At 36.9% G+C, this 27,423-nt stretch overlaps 1 protein-coding gene across 2 annotated transcripts in view; it reads left to right on the top strand.

Moving 5' to 3' along the window:
- Nucleotides 1–27,423, top strand: part of KDM4C (lysine demethylase 4C) — a 239,934-nt gene that overhangs the window by 22,209 nt on the left and 190,302 nt on the right. For both annotated transcript variants that reach the window (XM_063295063.1, XM_063295064.1), the window contains 4 exons: nucleotides 5,898–6,073; nucleotides 9,548–9,662; nucleotides 14,567–14,760; nucleotides 18,641–18,690. In XM_063295063.1, coding sequence (XP_063151133.1) covers nucleotides 5,898–6,073; nucleotides 9,548–9,662; nucleotides 14,567–14,760; nucleotides 18,641–18,690 — 535 coding nt within the window. The remainder of the gene's footprint in view (nucleotides 1–5,897; nucleotides 6,074–9,547; nucleotides 9,663–14,566; nucleotides 14,761–18,640; nucleotides 18,691–27,423) is intronic.

Below are 27,423 nucleotides of genomic sequence, written 5' to 3'. Positions count from 1 at the left end.
TGCCTTCTCCTTCGCATGTTTTTCAGCCCATCTCTGGCGTGCACTGATTGGCGCGTTCAATTCCTCCTCCGGATCTCACCCAATCAGCATTGCAACTTCTTCCGGCTCTGCTGAGTCATGCTGGAGTTTTGTTTCTCTGATTCCAGCCCAGTAAGTTTCCAATTCCTCCTCTGACTCAGAAAGTGAAACTAATTCTGAGTCAGAGGCAAGCTTGGTTCTGACATAGATAATTTTCTTGGAGTCAAGCAGAAATTTCTTGGTACTATTTACTGTTAGCTCTTGGAGAAATATGAATAGAAGCATTACAAAGCAGAGCTTTCGAACCCCAGCTTTTCCAAGCTCTCCAGCAAGATACAATGAGATTCAGGAGTGTCAACAGCTTTGCATTCCCCTGTTTCTGTCCCAGTATAGATCATCTATCTGTGTGACCAAGACAGTCATCATGTCCTATCTGGATCTAAACCCAGACTGGAAAGGATCAAGCCAAGCCATTTCATATAAGAGCTTCTGGAGCTACAGTGCTAGTTTCTTCTCCATCAGCTTGACTAAATATGGAATATTGGACACTGGCTGATGCTTGTTCAAATTGGTTGGATGCAAAGATGATTTCTGAAATCAGGACCTCATCAATGCCTCATTTAAGGTGATGGGAAACAGCCTGCAAGAAGGAAGTATTAATCTGTCTGAACATTTGGAGGATGGAATCATAGATAATAGCATAAACATATCTAAGAATCTTATCACCTTTTTCAGGAGACAGGCTGTAAAAATGACTGAAACAAATGTTATTAGACAGGGTAGTGGACACCTTAGCACAGTACTGCTTAAAGTAGTTGCAAGCCCAATATGAATCAAGGTAATATGAAGAATTGCCAAACTGTTCAGAATGGAAAACAAATGGAATCTGAACTTTGTCAGAACTATTAAACATAACCAACAACCCTAAAGAGCTTCTTGGATATACTCCATATCCTGTTGTATTCTGTGATTGCTGTAGCATAGGTCTTATGATGATGTTTCCATTATACTTGACTGGAGTTTTTCTTGGACCTACAGTATGTCATCTTTCTGTTTGCTACATTGTCTGCAGCTGCATTGTATATCATGATGCTGCATATATTGCAACTTGGAGCAAGGAGACACTATAATAAGCTCTTATGAGATATTGGTATTTCATGTATCAAAGCTGCCAAGTTTGAGAAAACATTGCCTAGAGTTGTCTGAAATCCATGAAGATCCATTAGTCCCTGAGGTGGGCTAATGTAATATGGTCCCTGCAGATGGGAGTATGTTATAACAGTCTAGTCATCACAGATGCTGGTCCCGTGGCAAGGATGTTACTTCTGGGGCCTCATATATAGACCATATCTCAAGTAAAAAACCAATTAGAGGATATGATCTGCCTCATAGGTAGGCTCTGAAGCAACCTGTCTGAAGCTTATGAAGGCCACAGAATCATTAGCTGCATCTGTTTAGAGTGGCTTCAGCATGAATTTTTAAGTCACCTAATACCAGAAGGCTTGAGATCTCCAGTCCTTGTCTATACCTGGCCATTCAAAATGAGATACATGCCCTCAGAACTGATGGTTATAATTAAACAATAAAACTTTTTCATATCAAGACTAGAAAACAATACATTAATAATTTATGTTTATTATTTATTCATTTATATTACTTCTGTGCTGCCCAGTCCCATAGGCTTTAGGTGGCTAACCATGTAAAGATCTAAAATATCCCAGAAAATCCCAAATACATACAAGCATAAAAATAAATAAGTACCAGCAAATATAGATATAACACCTCAGTGACCCCACCTTCCAATTAAAGAGTACATGTGTAAGACAGAACAGGTAGGTCTTCAAAACTTTTTTGAGGCCTAGGAAGGTTGAGGCTGATTTAATTCCCATTATGAGGTAGTTCCAAAGAGTGAGGGCGGTCACTAAGTACATCCATTAGGTGACAGTCGCATAGAGATGGGACTTGGAGGGAGTTGACTCTATTTGAACTGTTTGGACAGGCAGATGAATACAGGAGATGATGGTTCCTCAGATATCCATGTTTGAAGCCATATAGGGATAACTAGAACCTTGAATTTTACCCAGAATCCAACTGGAACTAAATGCAACTCTCAAAGCAGCAGAGTCACCTGAGTATATTGAGATACACCTAACACTGCCTAGGTCACTGCATTCTGCATCAGTTATAGCTTGTAGATGTTATTGTCCTGTTCAGACTATGAGACGGCCAGGCAGAATTACTGATAAAATTCTTTATTGAATTAACTATTTACAATAGCAAAAGTCTTTGTAATAGATTAGACGAAGTAATTCAATCAAGTCCACCCGGGCTGCAAAGGACACTCAGGCAACACTGCAGGGTCAGACTGTGGCAAGACAGTGAGGCAGAACTCAAGCTAATTCTCTGATTGAAGCTGCAAGACTTGAAGGAGCTAGAGTGCATGGCAAAGGAGAGGCTTGACACATAGATTTATGCCCTGGAACACATGTTGGACCAGGCTGCTATACAGAGGCTAGACAAGGCTGGGCTGGAGTATCTAGGCAAAGCTAGGCTCTGGAGGCAAGGCTGCACTGGACTGGAGTGTCTAGGCAAGGCTCGGATCTGGAGATGAGGCTGGACTGGGCTAGAACGTTGAGGCAAGGCTTAGATCTGAAGACAAGGCTGGACTGGATTGGAGCGTCCCGACGAGGCTTGGAACTGGAGGCAAGACTGAATTGTGCTGGAGTGACGAGACAAGGCTTGGAACTGCAGGCGAGACTGTGCTCAGCAGCGGCAAGGAGAGACTCGACTGGAGCGGCTGGTGCAGGAAGCAGGTCTGCAACAACAGAAGGCATTGGCTCTGGTTCCACGCTGGCTACAGGCAAGGCTTCCAACTGGTACAAGGACTCTTCTGCAGGTGCTGCGAGCTCGAAGGATTGGTTGTCTCCAGCAGCTTGCTCTTCGCGTGCGTGCCTTTTTAAGCAATCCTTTCCATGCCTTTTCTCACCTGCAACCAATCGAGCTGCCTTTTGATTTGTGCGCTTCTGTGCTCGTCTTTCTTGAGCACTGATTGGAAGATTTAATTCTCCCTCTGAAGTTTGACCAATCAGCGTCTCTGATTTCTCCCGCTCTGCTGAGTCACTTCTGTGTTTTAATTCTCCAAGTCCTTCCTGATAAATTTTGTTTTCCCCTTCTGACTCCGGGTGAGTTTCATTTTCTGAGTCAGAAGCAGGCTCAAACCTCACAGTTATTCAAGGACAGTCCCATGTACAACATATTAAAGTAGTTGAAATAGGAGGTGACTAGGGCATGAGTGACTGTGAGCAGGGCATCTTGATCCAGGAAAGGTCATAATTAGCACATAAAGTGTAGTTGCTCAAAAGCCTTTCTAGCCATAGATGCCACTTGTTCCTCAGGAAGGAGCTGTGAGTCTAGAAAAACTCCCAAACTGAGCAGGGGTGTACAACTATCTCTGATGGGAGATTTAAATCTCCCCTCAGATAACATTGCCACTGCTCGGACAAGATGTATAATTGGGTATCATCAGCATATTGATGATACCTCATCTCTTGGTGATGGATGATCTCACCCAGTGGTTTCATGTAGATGTTAAATAGGAGAGGAGAGAGAACCAAACCCTGCAGCACCCCACACAGAAGAGGTCAAGGGTTGGATCTCTCATTTCCTATCAACACCAATTGGGACTGGCCCTGGAGGAAGGAGGTGAACCAGCGTAAAACCATGCCACCCCCCCAACTCCCTGAGCCACCCCAAAAGGATACCATGGTTGATGGTATCGAAAGCCGCCGAGAGGTCAAGAAGAGCCAGGATGGATGCGCTCCCTCCATCCTGCTCCCACCAGAGATCATCCATAAGCGCAACCAATGCTGTCTCTGTCCTATATCTGGGCCTGAAACCTGACTGAAAGAGGTCTAGATAATCTGTTTCATCCAGAATCCTCTGGAGTTGTAACACCACCATTTTCTCAACCACCTTCCCCAAGAAGGGAAGGTGGGAGACAGGACAGAAATTGTCCAACAAAGTAGGGTCCAGTGATGGTTTCTTGAGGAGGGGATGTACCAGCACTTCCTTAAAGGCAGCCGGAACCACTCTCTCTCTCAAGGATGCATTAATCATTGCCTGGACCCAACCACATGTCACCTCCTGGGCTGCCTTCACCAGCCAGGAGGGGCATGGGTCTTGATGGCATGTGGCATTTACAGTCTGGAGGATCCTGCCCACTTCCTCAGGCCCAACAGGGTCAAACTATTCCCAGATAACAGGGTAAGTATGTTCCCTTGGCATCTCCTCAGACTGCCCCATGCTTAGATTCCAACTTAGAACGAATCTGAGCAATTTTATTTATTTTTCAAATTTCTATCACCACCCATCTCTCCCGAAAAGGGGACTCTGGGCGGTTATCCTGTAGATGCTCAGAAAACTCCTCTGCATGGCCCTGTAAGTGGGTGACTGAACCCTGCTTTCCTAAAAGAATAGAGTAATTTTAAACAGGGCCATTGGGTGGCATTCTGCGGATGCAATAAGAGCAGAGAAATATTGACGTTTCGCCACTCTTACTGCCACAAGGTAGGCCCTAATAGCACTAGCTTATGTTCGGTCAGATTCAGTCTTTGTCTTCTTCCAGCAGTGCTCTAGGTGTCTCTTAACCCTCTTCAAAACCCGTAACTCCTCCATAAACCACAGGGAGTGTTGGGTAGAGTGGGGCAAGAGAGGCCGCACAGGTGTGATGCTGTCCAAGGCCCCGGCCACCTCCCCATTCCAGGTTGCTTGGCTGGACTGTGCAGCAGATCCCCTACCAGGTTCATCAGTTGCCAGGGGTGGACCAGTCAAATGGGTCCAGCCTCCCTGCAGAGTGGGGTAGCACAAGAGAATCTCAAGGCCACCAGGGTGTGGTCTGACCATGAGAATGGGGACAGATCTAAATCTCCCCTCAGATCACATTGCCACTGTTCCAACAAGAAAACCAAGTCCAGAGTAAGGCCACTCTCGAGTTGTTCCCCATCCAGGCCCCCAGAGCCCCCAATCATCAAATCAACTGGCATCCAGCCAATTTAGTATTCATTTTACTGCAGTAATGAATAACTGGCACCTATACTGAGTTTCTTGCCTATTGGGCATCTATAATGGGATCCATTTCAAGCTGCTGCAGAAGAAACAAAAACAACAAATCTACTTGGTTCCCTGATAAATATATTTAGAAACATTTGTTGCTGTGTGCTCTGTTTTTTGAATCACCAGATTGGAACCCACATAAAATCTTACAGATGGGGTATAAACATACCTGTAAACAGACAAGTGATGCTGTTTCAAAAAGCAATATTCTCATATTGAGTTCATTCTTGATTCTTTGTGACACACAAGTTTTACTCCTGCTCCATAGAATGAGGTACTGATATAAGTGATACTGATACAATGCAGAATGCAATGACATACTATAATGGATTGATTATATATTTTAATGTCTGTAGGGAACTTGATGGAAGGGTGCCATTTTTTTTCAGCATTATCCTCCTGAAATGACTCTCTGGGAACTGCCATTTAGATTCCCCAACGAGCAGTCTAGGTTATTCAAACCATTGTTTCAGGCAATAGTTGTTTCTTTTAAAATTAAAATTAAAACAGAAGTGCAACTTTAAAAACAGAAACAGTATGTGCCTAAACATGATTCAGTGTATAATAAACATGATTTAGTGTATAATAAACTCTTCACAAGTATTGCTATACTAACTACTTGTTTAATATTAATATTATGGGGATATAATCCATCCTTACATAAACACTTTGAGGTGATCTTCCTAGATTTACTCATATGGACTTTCTCAGTGTAACATTTGCTCTTCATTGTTTAAAACTAAATTTATCTTCTTTTAAATTTCTAGGTAATTCCTCCTAAGGAATGGAAGCCAAGGAAAAATTATGATGATATTGATGATCTGATGATTCCAGCTCCGATTCAACAGATGGTTACTGGTCAATCAGGTCTCTTCACTCAATATGACATTCAAAAAAAGCCAATGACTGTGAGAGAATTTAGGCTACTTGCTAATAGTGACAAGTAGGTATATTCATCCCATAACTTTGTTATATAAAGTTGCACAATCTGCAGTATTTACATTATATTTAATTAACCCCATTTGTTAATTACATTTAAATTCAGTCAGGTTTATTTTTTTCTCCTATCCTGGCCTCATCTATCTTATGAAGGGCAACCCCTCCATAAAGGCAAAACAGGGCGCTTGGTTGAAAAGAGATATTCTGTTTGTGATCTGTATATCTGTCCTCTGGTGCATTCAGACCCTTTACCCTTTACACTCAGAATAAATGACTTTATTGTTCTTTATGATTAGTAAGCTTCTCAGTTAGGAAGAATAAATTAATAGAGGTTTACTGCTTATTTATCTAAGCAGCTTATTCACAATAAGAGAAAGTTTACTAGGAATGACACTTTGCAATAAGAAGGAATGTGAGATGGAATATTTATTTGTCTTTCTACTCAGTATATGATTGTTAACAGATAGATTCCTTGCATTATTTCAGTATTTTTTCTTCTTTCTTTTTGCATTTTATCCCAGTGGCATAAAGCTATTTTCTCAAGGTAGCACTGCTTGTTTTCAGAATAATATGTGAGGGGTTCTCAAATGTTGTGGTGCCATGACTCCCTAAAATAATAAATTTATGCGGCCTTCTCCTATGAATAAAACTGTTGGCTTGTCTAAGCAGAGTGGAAATGAGGTCTGTCAGTGGTCCTGTGTTTGTATAAGCCAAGCTTTCACACCCAAAGAAGAATTTGCTTGTGGTGCCAGGGCCCTTCCTTGATGGCCTTTGTGCTCACTGCAGTAGCTCTTGTAATAACCTGAGCCTGCTCCCAAATGTTGCCCAAGATGACTCAACCAGGATTGAAGTGCTGTTACCTAATCTCAGCTTCCCATTTTTCCAAAGGCAACTAAACAATTTCTTGTGCTTCTTCCAAGAGGGCATCTTGCTGCGTTCTGGGGCTGAACCTGTATACCCAGTCCAGGCATGCCAGGCACACTGGCCTTCCTTTGTTTCTACAAGAAGTAGAAGAGGCACAGCAGACAGGCTGCCTGTGGTGGGTGTGCAGGTTCAGCACCAGGATCCATCAAAATGTCCATCAGGAAGAAGCACCGGAAGTTATGTTGATTGCTCTGGATCTTTGGCCATTTTTGGAAGCTGCTTTCCTTATTTCTGCATAAGCACAGAGGCTTCTTCTACCTATTGGAAAGTTCTGACTGAACTATGCTCTCCCTCCCTCCTTGCACCCCTAAAGAGATCTCACCTTCTACTCCCTTTCCCTTTCACTGCCTCAGATCATGATCCTCCAAGATTGCCATTTACCCCCATTTACCCTGCAATGACCCACTTGTACTCTCTCTGATTGGTGCGTATTTTCTCACTTGCATGGTTGGAGTAAGCTTCCTTATTTTTGTAACACTCCACTTAGGCCAGAATCCTAGGGACACTTTTATTAACCCTAATAAAGGATTAACTGATGATATTGGTTTCCTTTTGAGAAGGTTTGCTGTTAACCTAGCAGCAAGATTGCACTGTTCTTCACATGAACATGCATTTCTTTGGAAGTCTGTCTCCCACTGCTTGGGCTTCCTTCTTAGTAAGCAAGTGGTCTCTCTTTTCCAAATGCAGTTCCTGAATATAATTGATCATTGAAGAAGGGGCCCCAGCTAGAAGGCTCTAATCCAAGAGAGATGTGTGCAACCATCTTCTTTTTTTAAGTGGAGAGATGCTGTACTTGGAGATTTGCCAGTGGAGATCTGCCAGTGCACTTTCTGAGTCCTTTCATGAATATAGCTTAGCCTGTTATTGGCACAGCTTAGCCTATTCCAAGGGAAGCATGTGACTACCCTTGGAATAGGGGGAAAGTGAGACTAGGCAAGAACATCTTGATCCTGGCCAGGTCACCTTGGATGGCCCTCTGGCTGTCTGGATGGTTTGAAAGATCTGCACAAACACCATCAAAGGAGAGCCATGGCATTTGTATCCAGTGCCCAGCCAGTCCAGTACTAGCAGTTGGCTGAATACTATGTGTATTCAGGCAGAATGGGAGTGAGTGTGACTTCTCTCTAATTTGCACTTCCACTGCATTGTGATCCCCACTTTGAAAACCCTTGCCAGTAGTAATTTTAGATAGCTTTCTAAAGATTTTAAATCTCTGAGTACTGTAACAAATTTTCAGGAAAAATAAAACTAGTTTAATTACCTGAAATACGGATGATTTCAGTGATGCCTTGAAAAGAATTCTTACTCCTATTAGATAAATAGGAGTAAGTATATTCTGTTACTTAAAGGAATTGTGGTAGTGAAACAGGTTGGATCAAGACTAGATGATAAATTTGGAGGATTTGGCATGATGGCAACTGAACATACAGTATTTCCATGGAGTTTATGTGGTTTGACGACTGAGGTATCTAAGTCTTCAGTTGCCTATTACAACAATTCTGTGGAGTGCTTCAAAACGAAAATCAATCTCCTCTTTACTGATGTCCAGTGTACCATCTGTGCATTTTCATGAAATACATTTCAGTTGTTGTGATATTCTGAGCATGTGGACAAGGTTCTTGCAGCTATAAAACCACCCTTTGGCCTCTTGATCTGTAACTAGCAGTACCAATTAGAATTGAGGGGAAGGCATATGTATCATTGCATGTTGGAAATGTACTCACTGCCCTTAAATGGCAGACATATAGGCTGTGATCATAGATGGTAAATTACTTGCGTTCTCCTAAGGTAAATAAATAATCAACTGAACATTTCTGTATAAGGAAGATGGAACAGCAGACTAATAGTACTTTTTTTCAGTCAGAGGGAGAAATAAAGGAACCGGCGGGAAACTCCAGCCGCCTGGCAGTACGGGAAGTGCCTGGCTGACCCCCGCCTTGCAAACTCTGGCCCGTGTGGCCACTACTTCTGTGGGGCCATTGTAAAATCCATCTTTGAAAGTCACAGTCCTGTAAAGTACTATCTGTGTGTATTTTGTCTATGTGCATACATATATGTGTCTGCCTATTAATCTTCTTGAAAAATTGAAATATTTTTGAGTCTTGTTCTATCAGATGGTATCAACTTTCCACAAGAAGTAACTCAATCTCCAAGCTAATAAAAGTTTATTTATTTTGATGTTATACACCTTGTTTCAAATGCATTTTATTGCTAAGAGTTGCTTATAAAATTAACAACAAACAATTCTTTTTCAAAGATTGCATAAAACTAAAGGAAAAGATGAAATGAAAATCCAATACAGGAGTGGGTAGCTTTTTCATCCCTAAGGACCACTAGGACTACTAAACTAAATATTTCAATTTTTCAAGAAGATTAATAGGCGGACACATATATGTATGCGCATAGACAAAATACACACAGATAGTGTTCTTTGTTAACCTAAGGTTTATTTAAATGTTTCCTTAGTTATACAAGTAATGTAAACTATTTATATAATGTATACATACTAGCCCTTTGTAACTATTGACTTTCTTTTTCACTTTTATTTTTACAGATATTGTACTCCAAGACATTTAGATTTTGAAGATTTAGAACGTAAATACTGGAAAAATTTAACTTTTGTGGCACCGATCTATGGAGCAGATATTAATGGAAGCATATATAATGAAGTAGGCATACTATTTGTATCCTCCTAAGCTATCTGATATTATATCATTTTCACTACAAATAAGAAACATAAATTGAATATAGCTATGGCCCATTTCTTTTGAGTGCAGGTATATTTTATGAGATGAGCTTATAGCCTGTATCTGCATTTGGAAGTTTTTAATGCAAATGAGATGATAACCACAAATTTATGGTGAAAAAGTTATTTAGCAATATCTGGCAACATTAAAGCTCTAATGGGTCTTAGACATTATTATGTTTTCTTTGAAAGGAATAGTCTATATAATTGTTTCCATGTGATTTCATATCTCAGTAATCATCTGTATGTTGCATAAGTGGCAGATATCTCTAACGTATTTTCTTTCTGCCTTCAAGTCAGTCATGACTGCTGCTGACTTCATGGACAACTCTGTGCAGTTTTCTTGGCAATATTTTTCAAATGTGGTTTTCCATGATCTTCTATTACTGATATTATAGCAGTTAAAGAGATGGAATGATAATGAGAAATTGGGTTAAAAAGTTGGCAGATAAAAGTAATGAGAAGAAGGAAAAATGGAAAGCATACAGGAAAGTGATATTACATTATCAGCAGGACTCTGTGGATGTCTAGCAGAAGTGTCACACTTCTCCGGTAAATGTAGCCATATGGAAACGGAAAAGGAGTAGATTGATGGTGTAAATAGGCAGTTCCTTCCAAGCTGAGTAACAAAGTATGTCCTGACGCCTGTACATTTTGGGATATTCTAATCTGAAAAGCACTTTGCACTGGTCTATTTCTTTATCAGCCACCAGATGGTAACCTTGCACAAGGATAGATTTCATGAGTATTATGTGTTATTACTGAAATCTCTTCTAAATTTAGATTCGTGATCTCTCATATTTATTCACATTAGGGATTTTCATATATTCAGCAAGGATGGATGAAATACAACCTGTTTAGAAATGAGGCAATGGTAGGAAAGAGTTCATGGTATGGAAGGAAAGAGTTCATGGTGAGTTCATGGAACTCACATGAAACCATATGTGAATTGTGTTATCAAGAATAAAAGCAATGTAGGTACCCTAATGGAAGTTACACTTTCCACGGTATGTGAAGACTATTATTCTATGAGGCTTCCATTTAAAAAAAATTGTGGCCAGAATATATGCACTTAACTCTGGTGTTTAGTATTATGCTGTAAGGCTTTGAATTCTGTAAGGCAAACTGCAACCTCTGGAACTAATAAACTCTTTGTGATTAAAATGGTTGTGGACTAATAAGTTATTTAAACTTAAACGTCTTTGTTTTACATTTTTATTGAATAGACATTGCAAAACATATTGGAAAGGACTGTACCTCAGTGATATCACATTCATTCTATGCAAAAAAAAAAATCACCATTTCAATCCACAGCATCTCCAATTGTGGTCAGTAGAATTGGCTATGTAAATCAATGGTGTGATATGGCATAAGAGTCTTTATGATCTTTTCAACTTGGTTATGCTTTTCTTCTAGCGGAAAACAACCTTGTCAGTAAAAGTTAGAGGGTCAAGACAGTCTTCCATACAGTTTAATTTTAACCAATATCTTAGCTGACAGATTCTCAAACGTGTCTCTATAAAAGAAAGACCAGCTACTAGACACAAGAGAGCATTTGACATACAACAGGAGACATAAAAGATAGTTCTTATAAATTTATTCTGGATTGCTTCTGAAGCTCTTAAGACCATACATACACATAAGGCTGTGTGCCATAAAGCAACAGGCTCAATAACTTGGGCTTAAAGAGTTTTACTGCTGGAGGGAAAAAGTTATTGTCGCTGCAGCTAGCAAATCAGGCTGTAGCATTGGACATCTTTTGTCTGGTTCTTCCATATTAGGGAAGATTACAAAATGGCTTCTAAATATTTGAAGACATTTACTTATTCAGTACTGATAATTGTTTTCTTCCAATTATGCTTACAATTACTACCTCTTTTGGTAAATATGACAACTTTAGTTTTGGCATCCAGGGATTTTTTGCTGCAGTATGTTGTTAGTGCCTGCAAACTCTACCTTATGCCCAACTGGGTCAGCCTAGTATAAATATTTATTAATGGGAAACAATCTTTGACAATGGGAGTGGTTGATCTCTGCTGTTCTTTCTTTGCCCCTGATTTTTAGTAAGCATGTACAAAATAGTGTGGATTTTAATACCATACAGGCATTTTTGTTTTAAAGCTTGTGCTCTTGCCTATCTCTGCAGGTGCATATATATTTAGAAGATGGCTTTAAAAAAAACATTCAATAGCCTGAATGACCTCCTGCTTCTCATGCAGGGGCAGCATTTTATTTGAGGTTTATGGCTTGTGGCCTAGTCATAAATGCAAAAAATAAAACACACATATTTCACATTCCTTCTACATTTCTATAATTGCAATAGTATACAATATGCACTACACTTGATTATACTATAACTGTAGCTAATTCTGTGCTGTAGTCATTACTATGTGATCATAGAGCAGTGATTGCTTATAGAAAATAATATGAGCAAACACTGTCTTGGCCATGAAAGGAGTGCCAGAGTAGATTTACGTAAGAATTATTGCTACTCTTTGCCTAGTGAGACAGACAACTCAAGGCCCTGCTTAAGTAACAGGTGATAGAACTTTGTAATTATAACTTTGCAATTAAATATATTTACGCTGTTTTTATTTAAAGCATTTTTATGCACTCTTCAGTCAAAAATAATTCCTGATTGGCTTATATATATATATGAAGAATAAAATATTAATACATTCCCGTGTGCTGGTTTACAATGTCAGTAATGTAACACAAGAAATAAAAAGGTCAGAAAAATAAGAAATATATATCAGATATTCAAAGAAAACAATGCTTATAGTGAAAACCTGAAGTGGAAACATTTCAGATAGAGTTGTCAGCTAGTCTTTTAATAGAGCTGACGGAATGGCATTGCTTTCTGTCTACTACAACTGAACTTTCCACTTTTGGTATGGAAACCACTTTAAGAGTTTTGGGTGAATGACGAACAAGTATTGTGAAGTACATCTTTAAAGCAAAAAGTTAACCTTGAAAAAATAATATAAATAATAGGTTTTTTTATGTAGTAGCTGAGGCACTTTGGATCTCTATTAATGTATATTTTGATATCATTGACATTTTCCAGATTCTTTAGCGCAAAAATTATTTGTGGTTTGCTCTGTGTTCTGAGGAAAGTATTCTAGCTGGAACCCTTCATATCAGAAGAGGAGAAGGAGTAGCATTATATGCAACATTTGTCTTTAGCAACTAGTTAATGCATCAAGAATTCTTTTCACTAGTGAGGATTTGCTCAGAAATTAATATGTTCCATGAAATCTTTATCTAAAAGCCAGTAAGTACTCTCAAGTTGTTCAGCCTTTACTTGTGCGCTTGGATGTCTTCACATACTGACTTGGCTCAAAATTAGGGCTACCAGCTGTGGGCTATCCAAATCTGGATGGCCACTAGATGGCAGCAAAGACAAATATATATTTCTACCCAATCCTTCCATCTAGTGTTGATCCAGATGTTTGTTGTTCAGTCGTTAAGTCGTGTCCGACTCTTTGTGACCCCATGGACCATAGCATGCCAGGCCTTCCTGTCCTCCACTGTCTCCCGGAGTTTACTCAAATTCATGTTCATTGCATTGGTGATGCTATCTACCCGTCTCATCCTCTGCCGTCCCCTTCTCCTTTTGCCTTCAGTCTTTCCTAGCATCAGGGTCTTTTCCAATGAGTCCTCTCTTCACATTAGGTGGCCAAAGTATTTGAGCTTCAGCTTCAGTATCTGTCCTTCCAATGAGCAGTCAGGGTTGATTTCCTGTAGGATTGACTGATTTGACCACCTTGCAGTCCAAGGGACTCTTAAGATTCTTCTCCAGCACCACAGTTTGAAAGCATCAATTCTTCCATGCTCAGCCTTCCTTATGGTCCAACTCTCCTTATGATCCGAGGTTAACTTAAAATACTCGATTTCTGGTGCTTGACCTTGGCTTTTGTCTCTGTTTCTCTTCTTAAGCTGCTCAACGGCTTTGCTAATTTGAGAGATCTGAAGAATTTTTATCCTCTATGATAAGGAAGCAGTTGTTTGGTATCAATGCATGGCATGAATTCCTGTTCATCTTGAATCCATTTTGATGCCTTTCAATAATATTGGTATTTTAGCAGTCAAGTGATGAGCCATCTACTGCTTAAGGTCTTAGAATAATTGTGGCTTTGGGATATTTCTTGCATACTTGCATACATTCTTGTTTTATTGTAAACTGCCCAGAGTCTCCCCAAGTGGGGGAGATGGGCGGTGATCAAGTTTGATAAATAAATAAAAATAAATACGTACATACAGTATTTTTACCAAATGGTTTGGGATACCAGTGGCCCTGCATGGTTTCCCTATAATTGCCATCAGATCCATTATTTTCAAAACTATTTTTTTTAGCAATGTTTTCAATTGTTCTCATAGACATTTGATTCATTTGGCCTTTTACTGAATTTAATGTATTGGGCAATGTTTTAGTGCAAATGTTCCCAGACTTTCTTGGTTCACCGTGTTCTTAGTGTTTCAGTAATTTTTTCATGGTACCCCTAGGCCAAAACTATCTTGAGCTAGTAGTTTGTGTCGCCTGGGAACCATGGTTTTAGTGAAATAAATTCTTATTAATGCTTTAAATAGTAACTACTATTGCTTAGGAGATATATTATTTTAAAAATTCATTTCAATTCACCTTTTTCCCATAATCTAGAAATCACTGGTTAGATTTATATCCTAAGAAAATCAATGGACAAATTAGATATAGCTACTTATTTCTAAAGGGAGAACTAGATCTCCAAGGTGATGCATAAGTATTACTCTTTTATGCTTGTTTTATATTTGATTAATTGATCAACTCTGTTCATATCTGTTTTTTAGGATGTAAATGAATGGAATATAGCTCGTCTCAATACCATATTGGATGTTGTAGAAGAAGAGTGTGGAATCTCAATTGAGGGAGTCAATACTCCATATTTATATTTTGGAATGTGGAAAACAACATTTGCATGGCACACTGAAGATATGGATCTCTACAGTATTAATTATCTCCACTTTGGGGAACCAAAATCCTGGCAAGTTAACTTTTTTATGAATGTGTGTGTATGTGTATGTGTAGTGCATATATATGTGTGTGTGTATATATATATAGAGAGAGAAAGTGTGCGCACGTGCACACATACAAAGTGTTTCTTTGTTTTGAAAGATTAAAAAATATGAAGAGCTGTAATGTTAAGTCTATTGCTAAAAGCAAATACAGAGACATCTTGTCAGCAATTTGTAAGTCAACTAGAGTCTGAGATTTGTGAGGAAAGAAGTGTATTTAAACTTTCAAATATGTATTTAAAAAAAATTAAAAAGAACAATTATGGAGGTATATTGCATGAATAAAGTTTCCAGTGTTGTCTCTGGCATCTTTAAGAAAGACAGTAATTATAGTATACATTACTGAGTTATTGAATATAATAAGAAAAATGTTGCAGTATAAAGAATATGTTATTTGCAGAGCCAAGTCATGTTACTTGTTTGGAAATCTTTACTCTGTTTCAAAGATTTGGGTTAGAGTGATGGGTAAAAAATGGAAAAAGGAAACAAGAAGCAAGGTCAGCAATGTTACGCAAAGTGCAGAAAAGGAGTGAGAAATAGTAAGCCAAAGGTATTGAGGCATGAGAAAAAAGAGAAGAAAACAGCAAAATTACACAAATTATTCATGATACCAACCCATACCATTCTGTCTTTGCAAATCCTCCATGGGATTTGCAAACCCTAACCCATCACACCTATATTCTTACTCCATTTATTGTTGTTTAAACATCTCACTTCACTCACTTTGAAGATCTCTTCAATTCCATTCTTCAACATATTGTTATCATTCCCATACAAATATTCCAGCTTTTTCTCTCTGTAGTCTCATCCCAAATTTCTTTATTATTTTTATTTTGATTTCAGTTAACTGTGTTGGAAGGTTGTTTATCTCTTTTCACCCACTTCCAATATTGTATTTCCATAAAAATTGCTTGGCTTTTTCTCCCATCTCTTTTAATCTTGTGAAGGTTTTATCTATATTTTCTGCCTGTAGGGTGGTCTGTAATACACACCCTCACTAATGACATTATTGTTTCTTTTCGCCTTGATAGTCCCCCAGATGCTTTTGGGAGTGTTTTCATCCTTGGCATCATGAATTTGTGATATAGGTGTCATCATTTTTTATGTACTGTATAATGTGACCTCCCCTCCTTTTATTGTGTTTGTTTCTTAGTAAATTGTAGTCTGTGTAAAATTTGAACTCAGGGTAGCTGGTTAGTGATTGGAAGTTTCTTGGAGGGATTATTAATTGTTTTTGGGAATGCTGTTGTTTCTGTTTTGATTAGTCTGCCTTGTCTGCTTCTGTGTGTGGCCTGGAGAGCCAGAGACTACCTACAGTAGAAGCCTGATGTTCAAATAAATGGCCATCAACTGATCAATGGAGTTAGATATGATCTACTACCAGTTAGGCTCCTGATCCAGCTACAGCAAGGAAAAAAAGACAGTTTCATTATCTTATTCATTGCCTACAGTTACCTAGAATTGTTTAATACTACACATAGTCTTGATAGGATAACTTACTATCCTTTCAATGGCTATATGTAGTTTTGAACAATTCTAAAAAAAAGAAAGATAGCCTAAGAGGTCAGTATTCATCTTCAAATGTAACTGACAGTTAACAAATGTATGATTTCACCAAGGTATATGCATATGTGTGAAAGTGACATTCCTTATTAAAACCTTCCTTTCTTAAACTGAGGACAACTTCAAGTATTAAAAGTAATAAATGCAAACAACTTTTACAAGTAACATTAATAGATAAGTTTATAAGCTAGACACTTATGAATAAGCTACATAAGAAATGTAGGGCCCAATCTAACTAACTCATCATAAGTAAACCAATCTTACTGGCTTTTTTAATAAGGTAAAACTTGCTTTTATTGAGAGTGATTACAAGTACAGAAGGATATGCTGGGAAGTATATAGCATTTTTCCCAACTACTATCTCTCTATATTTCAGTCTGTTGTCTTTCTCCCCAGTGGATTAGATCTGAGTTAAATGCAGCTAGTTTTCACTGAAATAATGGGGAATAAATTAGCTGACTGATTTCATTGGAAACTAAATGAAACCATCTTAGACAAGATTTAATCAAATAATTTTAACTGACCAAAGTTTGTGTCTAGCAACATCAGTATACCAATATTGTAAGCCTATACAGTAAAATGTATAGTAATTTCAGAACTTCATATCACATGACAAATACAATTAACAGTAATTCTCTAATTTTGCAGTATCATTTGCTTTTAAATGAACACTATAAAAGTACTCTTTCTTCATTATCTTGTGGTAGAAGCATTCTAAATGTAGTGGCAAATAAGTCAATTTTTATTTCAGTTTCTAATTTTTGCTATTTTTACATTCATTTTTTTCTGATTCCTGTTCTTCTTCAAGAACTTTTTAAAAAGTTCATGCTCAACTTTGTATGTTTTGTATATTTGTATATACACACTTCTGTAAAAATACTTTTTGTTTGCAAATATATTTAATGTACATAATTTGCAAATACTTTAATGCATTTTATGTTATTTTCATGAGTGTGTGTTCACATACCATTCAGTTAAAAAAATCTTGCATTGGTATTATGTTTATATACTAGTAGGTTTAAAAAGAGAGCCAATCTGGCGTAGTGGTTAAGGCATCAGGCTAGAAACCGGGAGACTGTGAGCTCTAGTTCTGTCTTAGGCACAAAACCAGCTGGGTGACCTTGGGCCAGTCACTCCCTCTGAACCCTAGGAAGCAGGCAATGGCAAACGAGTTCAGAAATCTCGCCAAGAAAACTTCAGGGACTTGTCCAGGCAGTAGCCAAGAGTCAAGACTGACTTGAAGGTACACATACAATACAATGCAATACAATACAGGTTTAAAAAATCTTTTCCTGTGCATGTGTTTGTGCCTGTGCCTGTGCACTTGCACATATACACATATTTATTAATATGCACATTAAATATATTTGCAAACAAAAGGTATTTTTACAGTTTATTGGTAAACTGTATTTCAAAAATAAAAGAGTATGAATAACAAAAGATAACTTGGGTTTCTTCCCTATCCCTGCTGCTGTTACCTACATATACTAATTTCTACATGTAATGAAAACATCTGTAAATATATACTCAGGAATAGCATAATCTTATATGACCTGAGAAGTGGCAAAAAAATGCAGCATGGTTGTAAGCACACACATATTTGGATCAAAAATAATCCACTTAAAAATTGCATAAAAATATTTAGCATCTGGTTTGTAGGATTTTCCAGAACACTTAATAACAGTAAACCTGTGTTAAACTTAGTTGAGTTACTTTGGTTTAAATGAAACTACACTCATGCGTATACCACATTCCGTACATTTTATTTGGATTACACGTGAGCCCATAAAAATTTGGGACCTGGGTACTTTGAGATATATCCATTCTGGACACCAGCTGCAGTTCTTTACCAGATGAGATATGACAGATGAGCATGAACAGCAGGGCCTTTTCAGAAGTGGTGCTGATGTTAGGAAACTTTCCTGTCCATTCTTGATTTTTGTTGTACCACTGCACTAACACCTACTTTTAACATCTGTATGATAGAAACTGATTAAGTGTATTTTATTTACCTTTCAGCTGCTTTTCTATGAGTTTTTGGTTCAGATTTTATTTGTATGTTCACTATTTTATAACTATAAATCAAATAAATATTATTTTAAAAATTCCTCTTACAGTTAGCCTCTTTAAATTTTATTTTAGAAAGAGGAATGTCATTAAAATATAAAACTAAATAGTTTTGTGTTCTGTGTTAGAATTTGGTCTATACGGTTTTTGTTTTAAAAAATCTTACAGGTTAACAGTAACTCTAAATTAATCCATATTTTCCCCTTGTATAAATTTTAGGTATGCTATTCCTCCAGAGCATGGAAAGCGACTTGAACGACTTGCTCAAGGTAGGGCTGTTTTTTTAAAGAAATCTTTCATATTTAAAAAGCAGTTTAATAATCTCTTATTCTTAAGAGGCAAGGCCTTGTGACTGCTGTTTCCACTCTTTTTTATACAAAAGCTTATGTGCAGTTTTTGGGTAGATGATGAGATTTGTAGCCCAACATATTGGAATAGCACTTGGTTTGGAAAAGTTACGATTTTAGCAATCTGTATTATTTAAATTAAACTGTTTATATTTTCCATTTATATCATTTCTTTTATCTTTCATTTTTGTTCTTTCGGTAATTCTGTTTTGTTACTGATAGAATTTGAGAAAGAGATACATACATGATTTTTATCCTGTGGTCTCCAGCCACAAAGATTACAATAAAAATTTAAAAACAAGCTTTTTTTAAATTATGAAAATGTCATAACAGCCTTGCAGCTACAATTTGCATAATCAGCAAAGGTTAATAAACTTGCAGAGTGAATAGATTTTAAGCTTAATTACATATTTATATTAAAAGTGTAGCCTAGATTTGCAGCAACTAAAAAAAAGCTGTGAGGTGCAACAAAGTTGGACCTGCTTAACAGATGCTTACTGAATTAATTGAATTTTCCTAAATAATTAAAATGCTAAAATAATGCAGTAAATGTGGTGAAGCATTGCAGGTTATCTAGGTCAAGCCAGTGCTTGATACATAAAATTACAGGAAGACTAGGATTTTTTTTCCATTATCTTGTCTGCCGATCATAATTATCACATTTCCTTTTATGCATGAATGCTTTCATCTTGGAATCCATGAATACTTGATTGACTATGGCACCTACAAATATTTTATCTGAAAGACATTAGACTTACATCTAATAAATGCAGAAGTCTGATTTTGCTCTTTAGGTTCTTTTTCATTTATGTAGTTCTTTCCTTTTTGTATAGCTACAAATGTAATAAAATCTCAAGTGAGCTGTTATTGCAATTTTGAAACTAGTTATGTTCCTCGGTAATACTGCTGAATACTTAAGATATTGACAGTAGCTTGCATAGTTGTAAAATGCAAGGTAAGATAGAACAAGAATTACAAATGACAAATATTTTGATGCCATATTGCAAAACACATTTTAGAGGAGATTTCTGTTTAAAATTTCTTTTATGTTCAACTGGTACAGTACACAGTGTTGTATATAGTCAGTGAATAATGGTTGAGAAGCTTTACTGCTATTAGGTATAACTGAATGCTTTATGCAGATTGTCTTTGAATTAAGTTTTCATTGAGTTTCTTCATTTTTATTCAAATTGTATATTGGAAATAAAAATAAATACACATAATTTCTCCATAAATTACTGTGAATATTGTAGCTTAAGATACGATCTTGTCAAAGTATGGGTCATAAGTGTCACAATCCTTAGGGGATTGTAAGACAACAGATGCGAAGTTGTGAGAGAGTACCTTCAACGCATGTGCTCTGGAGCAGGCTTACTGCTTTGTTATAAAATGATGCTGAATGCAAAGCAATGAGGTGTCTGTAGAGATGCTGAATGCAAAGTAATGAGGTGTTTCTAGACTCCAGTGTGAAGTCTAAATGTTCTTTGGGGAGGCGGGATTATTACATTGTTCATTATACTTGTCCTTCAGTCAAGGAGGAATAATCATTCCTTGATGGCACAGGATTCCCTTCCAAACCTCTGACTATCTGACTTGATTCTCACTCTGCAGAGGGAATTACTTTGGAATGGAAGGAGGAGGGAATTGTGAGGCTGTAGGAAGAGGAAATAGCAAGAGCGGGGGTGGGGTGGGGGGTGGATTTACAGGTAGCAGTACCAAGGAAAAATACTGTAATTCTGGGAGAGAGAGACGAAGACAATTGCAAGCTGTAACATTTTAACTGTAATTTAAGAGAACTTTTTCTATTTTTTTCTGAATTTGGTGAGTGAAAATAATTGCTCTCAGTAAAGGAGTGGGGGGAGAGGAAATAATAAAATCAGACAGATTCTTCCATTCCATCCTATTCAAAAATCAACACTGGGTTAGTCATTACCTGTATTTGACTTCTTTCTCAAGAAGTAATAATAAAGAGTGTGTCAGTGATGACTTTTTTTAAAAATATGAAAACATGGTAACCGCATCTGCAGGAACACAGTTTGTATTCTGGTTACAATGCAGAAGAAAGTAACTTCATTCGTCTCATTAAAAAAATGCTTTGAAATTTGATTTTTTTTGTTATTGCCAGTGATTTTTTTTTATAGCATTGTAAGTTTCTACCATGGTTTTATTTGATACACAGAGTAACAATTATTAAAAGTAAATGATATTAGTTATTTCTTGCCCAACCCTAACCTCAATAAAATCCGCTTTATTCATGGGACTGGGGTGGGTGGGGCAGGGAAGAAATGTATAAACCCATTTATCATGTCTGGGGATGCTGATACCCCAGAGTTTGAAAACTCCTACCCTAGTCTTAAGAACAATATAATTCTTATGGTGTACTGAGTTTTTTTAAGTCTATGAAGAAAATACCGTTTTAATGATGTGAAATTTAATTGCTAAGGCAGGTCTGTAATATTACTTGAGAAAGAAGGAGCAATATTTTACTGTACATAATTATTAATTAATATCCGGCATGTTACCTAAGCTTGTATTGTGAGCTACTTTTGAGGATTTTAGAATGGAGACTAGAAGCTGTTTCAGTTGGGAGACTTTGCTAGCCTTAATTTGCACTACTGACATTAGAAAATTTGGGGCTAAATATAGGTTTTATTCCATAAAATTATGAAGAGGCTACATAATGTGTTTGCCAAGTTAATGCAATACATTTTTATGACCACTGAAATCAATCAGCATAAATGTGCCTAAATCTGCACTGGTTATTTTGGGTATTATGGTATTTTTTAAAATGAGGCTTTAGGAGGACTATTGTACTGCTGTTCTGGAATGCAGCCACATGTTTGCTTCTTGGTTTCACTGCTGAGGAATTGACAGAATAATTTTTCAACACTTCAATGCTGCAATTTCTGTACTTTGGAGTATATGTAATTGCTGCCCGTTGCTTTCCATTATGTAGACTGAAATGTTCTGACTTCGTTAAAGTGTGGGAATAGATGTGTAACTGATTCATTCTAGAAATGATTTTTTAAATGTGTCATTTCATTTCTTTAAATCTGTGTGAGTTTTTCTAAAGAGATTGTAGTTTGTTATTAGCACTAATTTATTTCTGTCTCTTCTATTGCCTCTTTTGGAAATGTTTTACTCACTTTAATAAACTTCTCAGTATGGTATATAGCAAGAGAAATTGGAGCTTGATAAATCATGATAGTGATTTTTATTATGTTTAAATGATTGCACTGGGAGAAATGAAGTATATGTTCTGAGGTCTATGGTTATTTATCTGAATTGTGCATCAATGGATCTTTCAGTAGTGGTGCAATATAAAACATAAAATTTGGGGAAGGGTGGAATAATTTTGTTACATACTTTTTAAATCCAAAAATTAAAGCACTATGTAGAAAATTAATTATTCCTGAATTTTAATAAAATTTGACATAGTAATTAGCATTCAAAGGCACCAGAGAATTTGATCAAACTTCATTGTTCTCCCATTGTGATGTTGTCACATCACTCCTGTTACCTTAATTTATCATTTCTTAGGAATATTCATTGCTGAGACTCTGGATCTGGCTACAAATCCTGTATGCCGAAAGAATAGTTTTATGTTGTTCAAATCCTCTTAAGCATGAATACAAAGCATTTTATTCTACTTAGGGAGTAATATTTTAGACTCAAATACCAAATAATATTTAGCACTGTATAGTGTCTAATGTACCCTGCACATATTAACTGGATTCTTACAATACATGAAGCACTAAACCATAATTGTTCACATGGCATGCTAAGTCAAACCCAAACCAATTATATTGCATGTGGAGCCATAAAGTGGTTGACATGGGTTTGGCTTGTTTTAAAACTTCAGATATCATCTGTAATTGCTTCTTAATATTTTAATTGTTTTTTTTTTTACAGTCAAGATGCACTGGCACAGGAAATAATGTCTCTAGTTAAAATTTTGCCTTTTCTTTATTTGTATGACTATATACAAGCTGCTATGTCTCAGCCCTAGGAAAAATAGCATAACCTTATAAAATAAACCAATAACACAAATTATTGAAATGAGGGCTGGGTCATACATTACACTAAGCCACAGTTTATTTATCTGTAGTTGTTGAATAAACTAAATTGGAGTCATTCATACAACATGCTAAGCCAAACTCTCAGAGTTAAATCCAGGTTACAGGTTACTTCAGCTAGAATTTTCTCTGCACTATTAAAAAAAGGAACAAAAATAAGAATTCATTTTCAGGTGCCCAGATTGTTGCTTACATACATTCTTTTATTTTCATTTATGGGCATCACTGAAATCACAACTAAAATTAGTTTTGTTTGCTTTTCCTCTTGTTTGCTCTTATGTCACTATATAGTCATCCAGTTGACTATGTGAAAAAGAGTCTCCTCGACATCTTTTTGGATGGTGCAAACAGCAGTCATGGATTTGGGGGACCTGGATATGAGATGTGAAACATGGCATACCACAAATAGTTTCATATCCCTTTGAACATTTTGAGTCCCATTTTTACAGAAAAGTTGAGAGGCTTTTGGATCAATTCTAGGTCTAGTCCTAACATCTGTTAATTTAAGATTTTCTTTCCAAGGAGCCTGAGGTTGATATCTTTTGTCAGTTTAATCAGTATATTGGGACAAGAAGACAGAGAATTAGGCTGCTCAATTATTTTTTAAATAAAGAATACCAAAACCCCTCAGACTTTCCATAACATTACATTCTACCCAGTAACAGAAGAAACTTCTACCCAGTAATAGAAGAAGATAAATGGTAGACAATACTATTAGTGAGAAACTAGTCTCTTAATATTTTTTATATTGATGTATATTTCCATTTTGTTCTTTTGTCACTTTTTTGGTATCTAGGGTTTATTTCTCCTGTTACATTTTATTTGTCATACGATTTTAACCATATTTACATTCACATAAACTCATGTAATCATATATCCAATTAATAGCTCAATATTTCATAGGTAGAATTTTAGAACTCTGTGCTTAAGGCAGTGTGTCTCAACCTCAGGAGAATTCTGGGAGTGGAAGTCCACACTTCTTAAAGTTGCCAAGGTTGAGAAACACAGGCTTAAGGAATTTTTACTAATTAATTTGTCACTTTTTTTCTGTTATCTGGGCTCTATGCCTGTATTCACTCCATTGTGGTAAATTGTTGTATGAACTTTTATCAATGTTTTAGAAACATTCTAGGATTTAGGTGTTTTGCCTAAATAATTACCTGTTTTTTCCAAATAATTGTTTTCCCTTCCAATTCTATGGCTTTTTGTGCTCTGTCCTTTTATTCTTTTAAGAAGTTTAAGAAGCTTAATTTGCTGGTCAGCTACTGTAATAAAGAGTATCTACTAACAGAGCATTTATAGAAAAATCTGGGTTATGAATATACCTAATTTTACCTAATTTTGTTATTCTTTACATTGGAATAAATAATTTGCATCTCATACAAAGAATCACATATGTCTCTCAGCTAATCATCACTATCAATTGCAAGGATGACAGAAAGACTGCCATTTTTCTCTTACGTTTTCTTGACATTTAGTGATAACACTCCATGCATGCACTAAGATTGATCTAATTATATGCATTTCTGCTTATTATAATCAGGCCTTGATACTTAAGATCTAAAATGGACTAGAAGACATGATCTAAAATTGATATTTTTGCATAGTCTCTAATCTGCTATATTCCTGAGATTTAAGATGGAAAAATGATTTCTGTTTCTTGTGTCTTCTGTGAACGTGTTCTCTAACCATAGTTGTTCACAGAATGAAAACTATGAAATACTGCTCACCTACTAAGTCATGTCAAGCGTATTTGTATTTTCGTATATATAATGTTGGAGACTATGGCATTTGTGCAAAAAACGATATTGGTGTTACAAGTGTAACCAATTTAAAATATTCACAGAAGATTGGCTTTCAAAGCATGTATTTTGTATTGTATTGTCCCCCCTGCTGGGATGATATAGGGTATAATTTTCCAGGGTCATTGTAAATATACATTCTAAACTGATGTGCTGGGCTTAATATACTGTGCATTACCTTACTCCAGTGGTTTTCCAATTTAAATTAACTTATGACCAGTCACCACATTTGTTCAGGACCTGATTACAAATCCATAAAGAAGAAGATTTAAATAGTCTCTTCTTTCTTCATTGATTTTAATTTAAAATTTAATTTATTTAATGCAGCACAAACCTCTAGATTTTTTAAAAGTGTGATGATGAGTTCATTTCAAGTTTATGGCTAGCAGACAGGTTTTCCTATTCTTGTTCTTGAATTTATCCATCTTTAATACCAACTTTCCTAAAACAAGTAGTATTGTAGAAGCATTATTAGGCAGTGAAATAAGTTTTGATGCACTTTGTATGTAACTTTTGTAATTAGTACTTGGCTTTATTAAATGCTGGTATTTTGACCAATTCTGCAACTATTTACATGTTAGAACTGTAAATAATATGAGTCCCATTCATGGGTTAGAATTCATCATGAGAGGAGCTGTAAGAAGCTGCACCCCCCCATACATTACGCTGTGGCAGGAGGTAAAATAAAAATATCTGTACAGAATACAGCTGCCTACACTATGGAGGTTTTTGTGTATATAGTTGTACATGTGAAAGTTTCCATGTGATCCCAAACCTTGCTAGTGTAGTTTTGGTATTACATATAAGCCCTTGTGTGAAACAGAAATGAATGCCTTACAGTACATAGAGTCATGGATGTTCTTCTTGCCAGCAGGTCCACATCTCACATAATATTCTTGGCTGAAGTATTTTGTTTTGTACCTTCTGAGAAAATGTGGAGGTCAAAGCAAGTAAGACAAATGCTATTCTGTAAAACACAATGTTCTTTACGTGCTATTAATAGATGATTTAAGTGCCTCTCTTCATTTCAGTATTCATTTAACAATGGAGTGTGCTGTTGGAACCATATTGCTAATTTCTTAGATATGGATTATAAAATATTCTGAGGTCTTTAGGGTAGCAGATTGGCAAGGAATATTTTGATAAATAAATAAAAGGGTGACTTCTACAAATACTGATGTTTACGTGAAGACTTAATGCATCTGGAGGGTGAATATTAGTTGCTAACCATCAGTGGAAGAAGGTTCCAAATATGGACTGATAGAAGATTAGGCTTTCTCTATATTTTCTCTTCTTTTTCTTTGTTCAATTTAATTATTTTTGCAATTTTGTAAAATAAACAATTAAAGGATAATAGTACAGAATAGAATCAAATAACTCTAGAACCCCCTCAAAAAAAAAGTAGAAAGAAATATTACTTGGGACTGTAATAATGTGAATATATTTGATTTTCAGAAGAAATATAAATATTCTAAACATCCATACTCAATACTTACAATAAAAATAATCTTTATAGAGATTAATCTATTAGGAACAAAGTTATTAATATGGATGTGCAATGCTTTTGATTAATTTCTGAAGTGCTAGGGAGCAAAAACATAGTCTGCAAAACCTTAAAACAACTGCATCTTTTCCTGAGATCATGTGTCAGTTGTGGAGGGCAGCCACACAATTCAGGGAAAAGGCATGGCTACTTTAAGGTACCTGTGCAATGTTTGGACTCCCGTACCATCCAAAGCACCTTTAGGAGATCAGTTCCAAAGAACTGCACAGCCCTAGGTATAATTAATATATGGCAACAAAGTTCAAGTTCATTATAGAGTTTTCTTAAGTCTTTGTTGTGTTGTGTTACGTTTTTCAGCCAAAGCAATTTCCCATACTTCTAAATACTACTGATGCAATGAAACATCTACTTTAGTTTTCCAGTGTTTTGCAATGGAAACCTAAAAGTTAATGACAAGTCCTGAATAAAGATAACTGATTTATTAAAGGAATAGTATGCAAATACAGAGAAAGCTGAGAATGAGCAAAAGCGTGCCAAATACAAACTTAAAAGCCTTGCCTGTGAGCAAGTTCCGCCCCATCCCTCGTCAGGACGCTCCCCCTCCCAGGTGCTAGAAGCCGTTAGACGCGCCTGGGAAAGTAACCTTGAGCAGGAGCGCAAACCCAAACATACATTCCAAGCCCTCAAACAACGGAGGGTGAAGGAATGGAAAAACCCCGGGTGAAGGAACACGGAACAGAAGAGGACATGTGAAACGTTACAATGTTAACAGCACATTGAAAAGAGAACATGACATATTGCCCCCTTAAAAAAAACTATGGAGCAGGTTTGTCAGGGTAGGCAGAGTGGAATTGAGCCACGAGTCGAGGGGAAAGGACATCTGAAGCAGCAACCCATTCAGGATGAGGGAAATGTTTCCAGCGAACGAGGTATTGTAAAGTGGAGCGCTGGCGTCGGGAGTCGAGGATGGATGTCACCTCGAAGTGTTGCTGGTTGTCAATCATGAGTGGAGGTGGTGGAATGGGTTGTGGATGCCAGCGGTCCGACGACAGGCAGGGTTTGAGTAAACTACAATGGAAAACAGGATGTAAACGTTTAAGGTTGTGAGGTAAATCAAGTTTAAACGTAACAGGGTTGAGTTGAGCAATAATTGGAAAAGGTCCGACAAATTTAGGGCCAAGTTTCTTAGAGGGCTGTGGGGACTTGATAAACTTAGTGGATAAGTAGACTTTATCCCCGACAGCAAAGGATGGTTCTGGAGAACGCTTTGCAT

Source organism: Candoia aspera, chromosome 2 (genome assembly GCF_035149785.1).
Source record: "Candoia aspera isolate rCanAsp1 chromosome 2, rCanAsp1.hap2, whole genome shotgun sequence".
Lineage (NCBI taxonomy): Eukaryota > Metazoa > Chordata > Lepidosauria > Squamata > Boidae > Candoia > Candoia aspera.
Note: the sequence above shows the minus strand (reverse complement) of the source record. Positions and strands in the feature narration are given on the sequence as shown.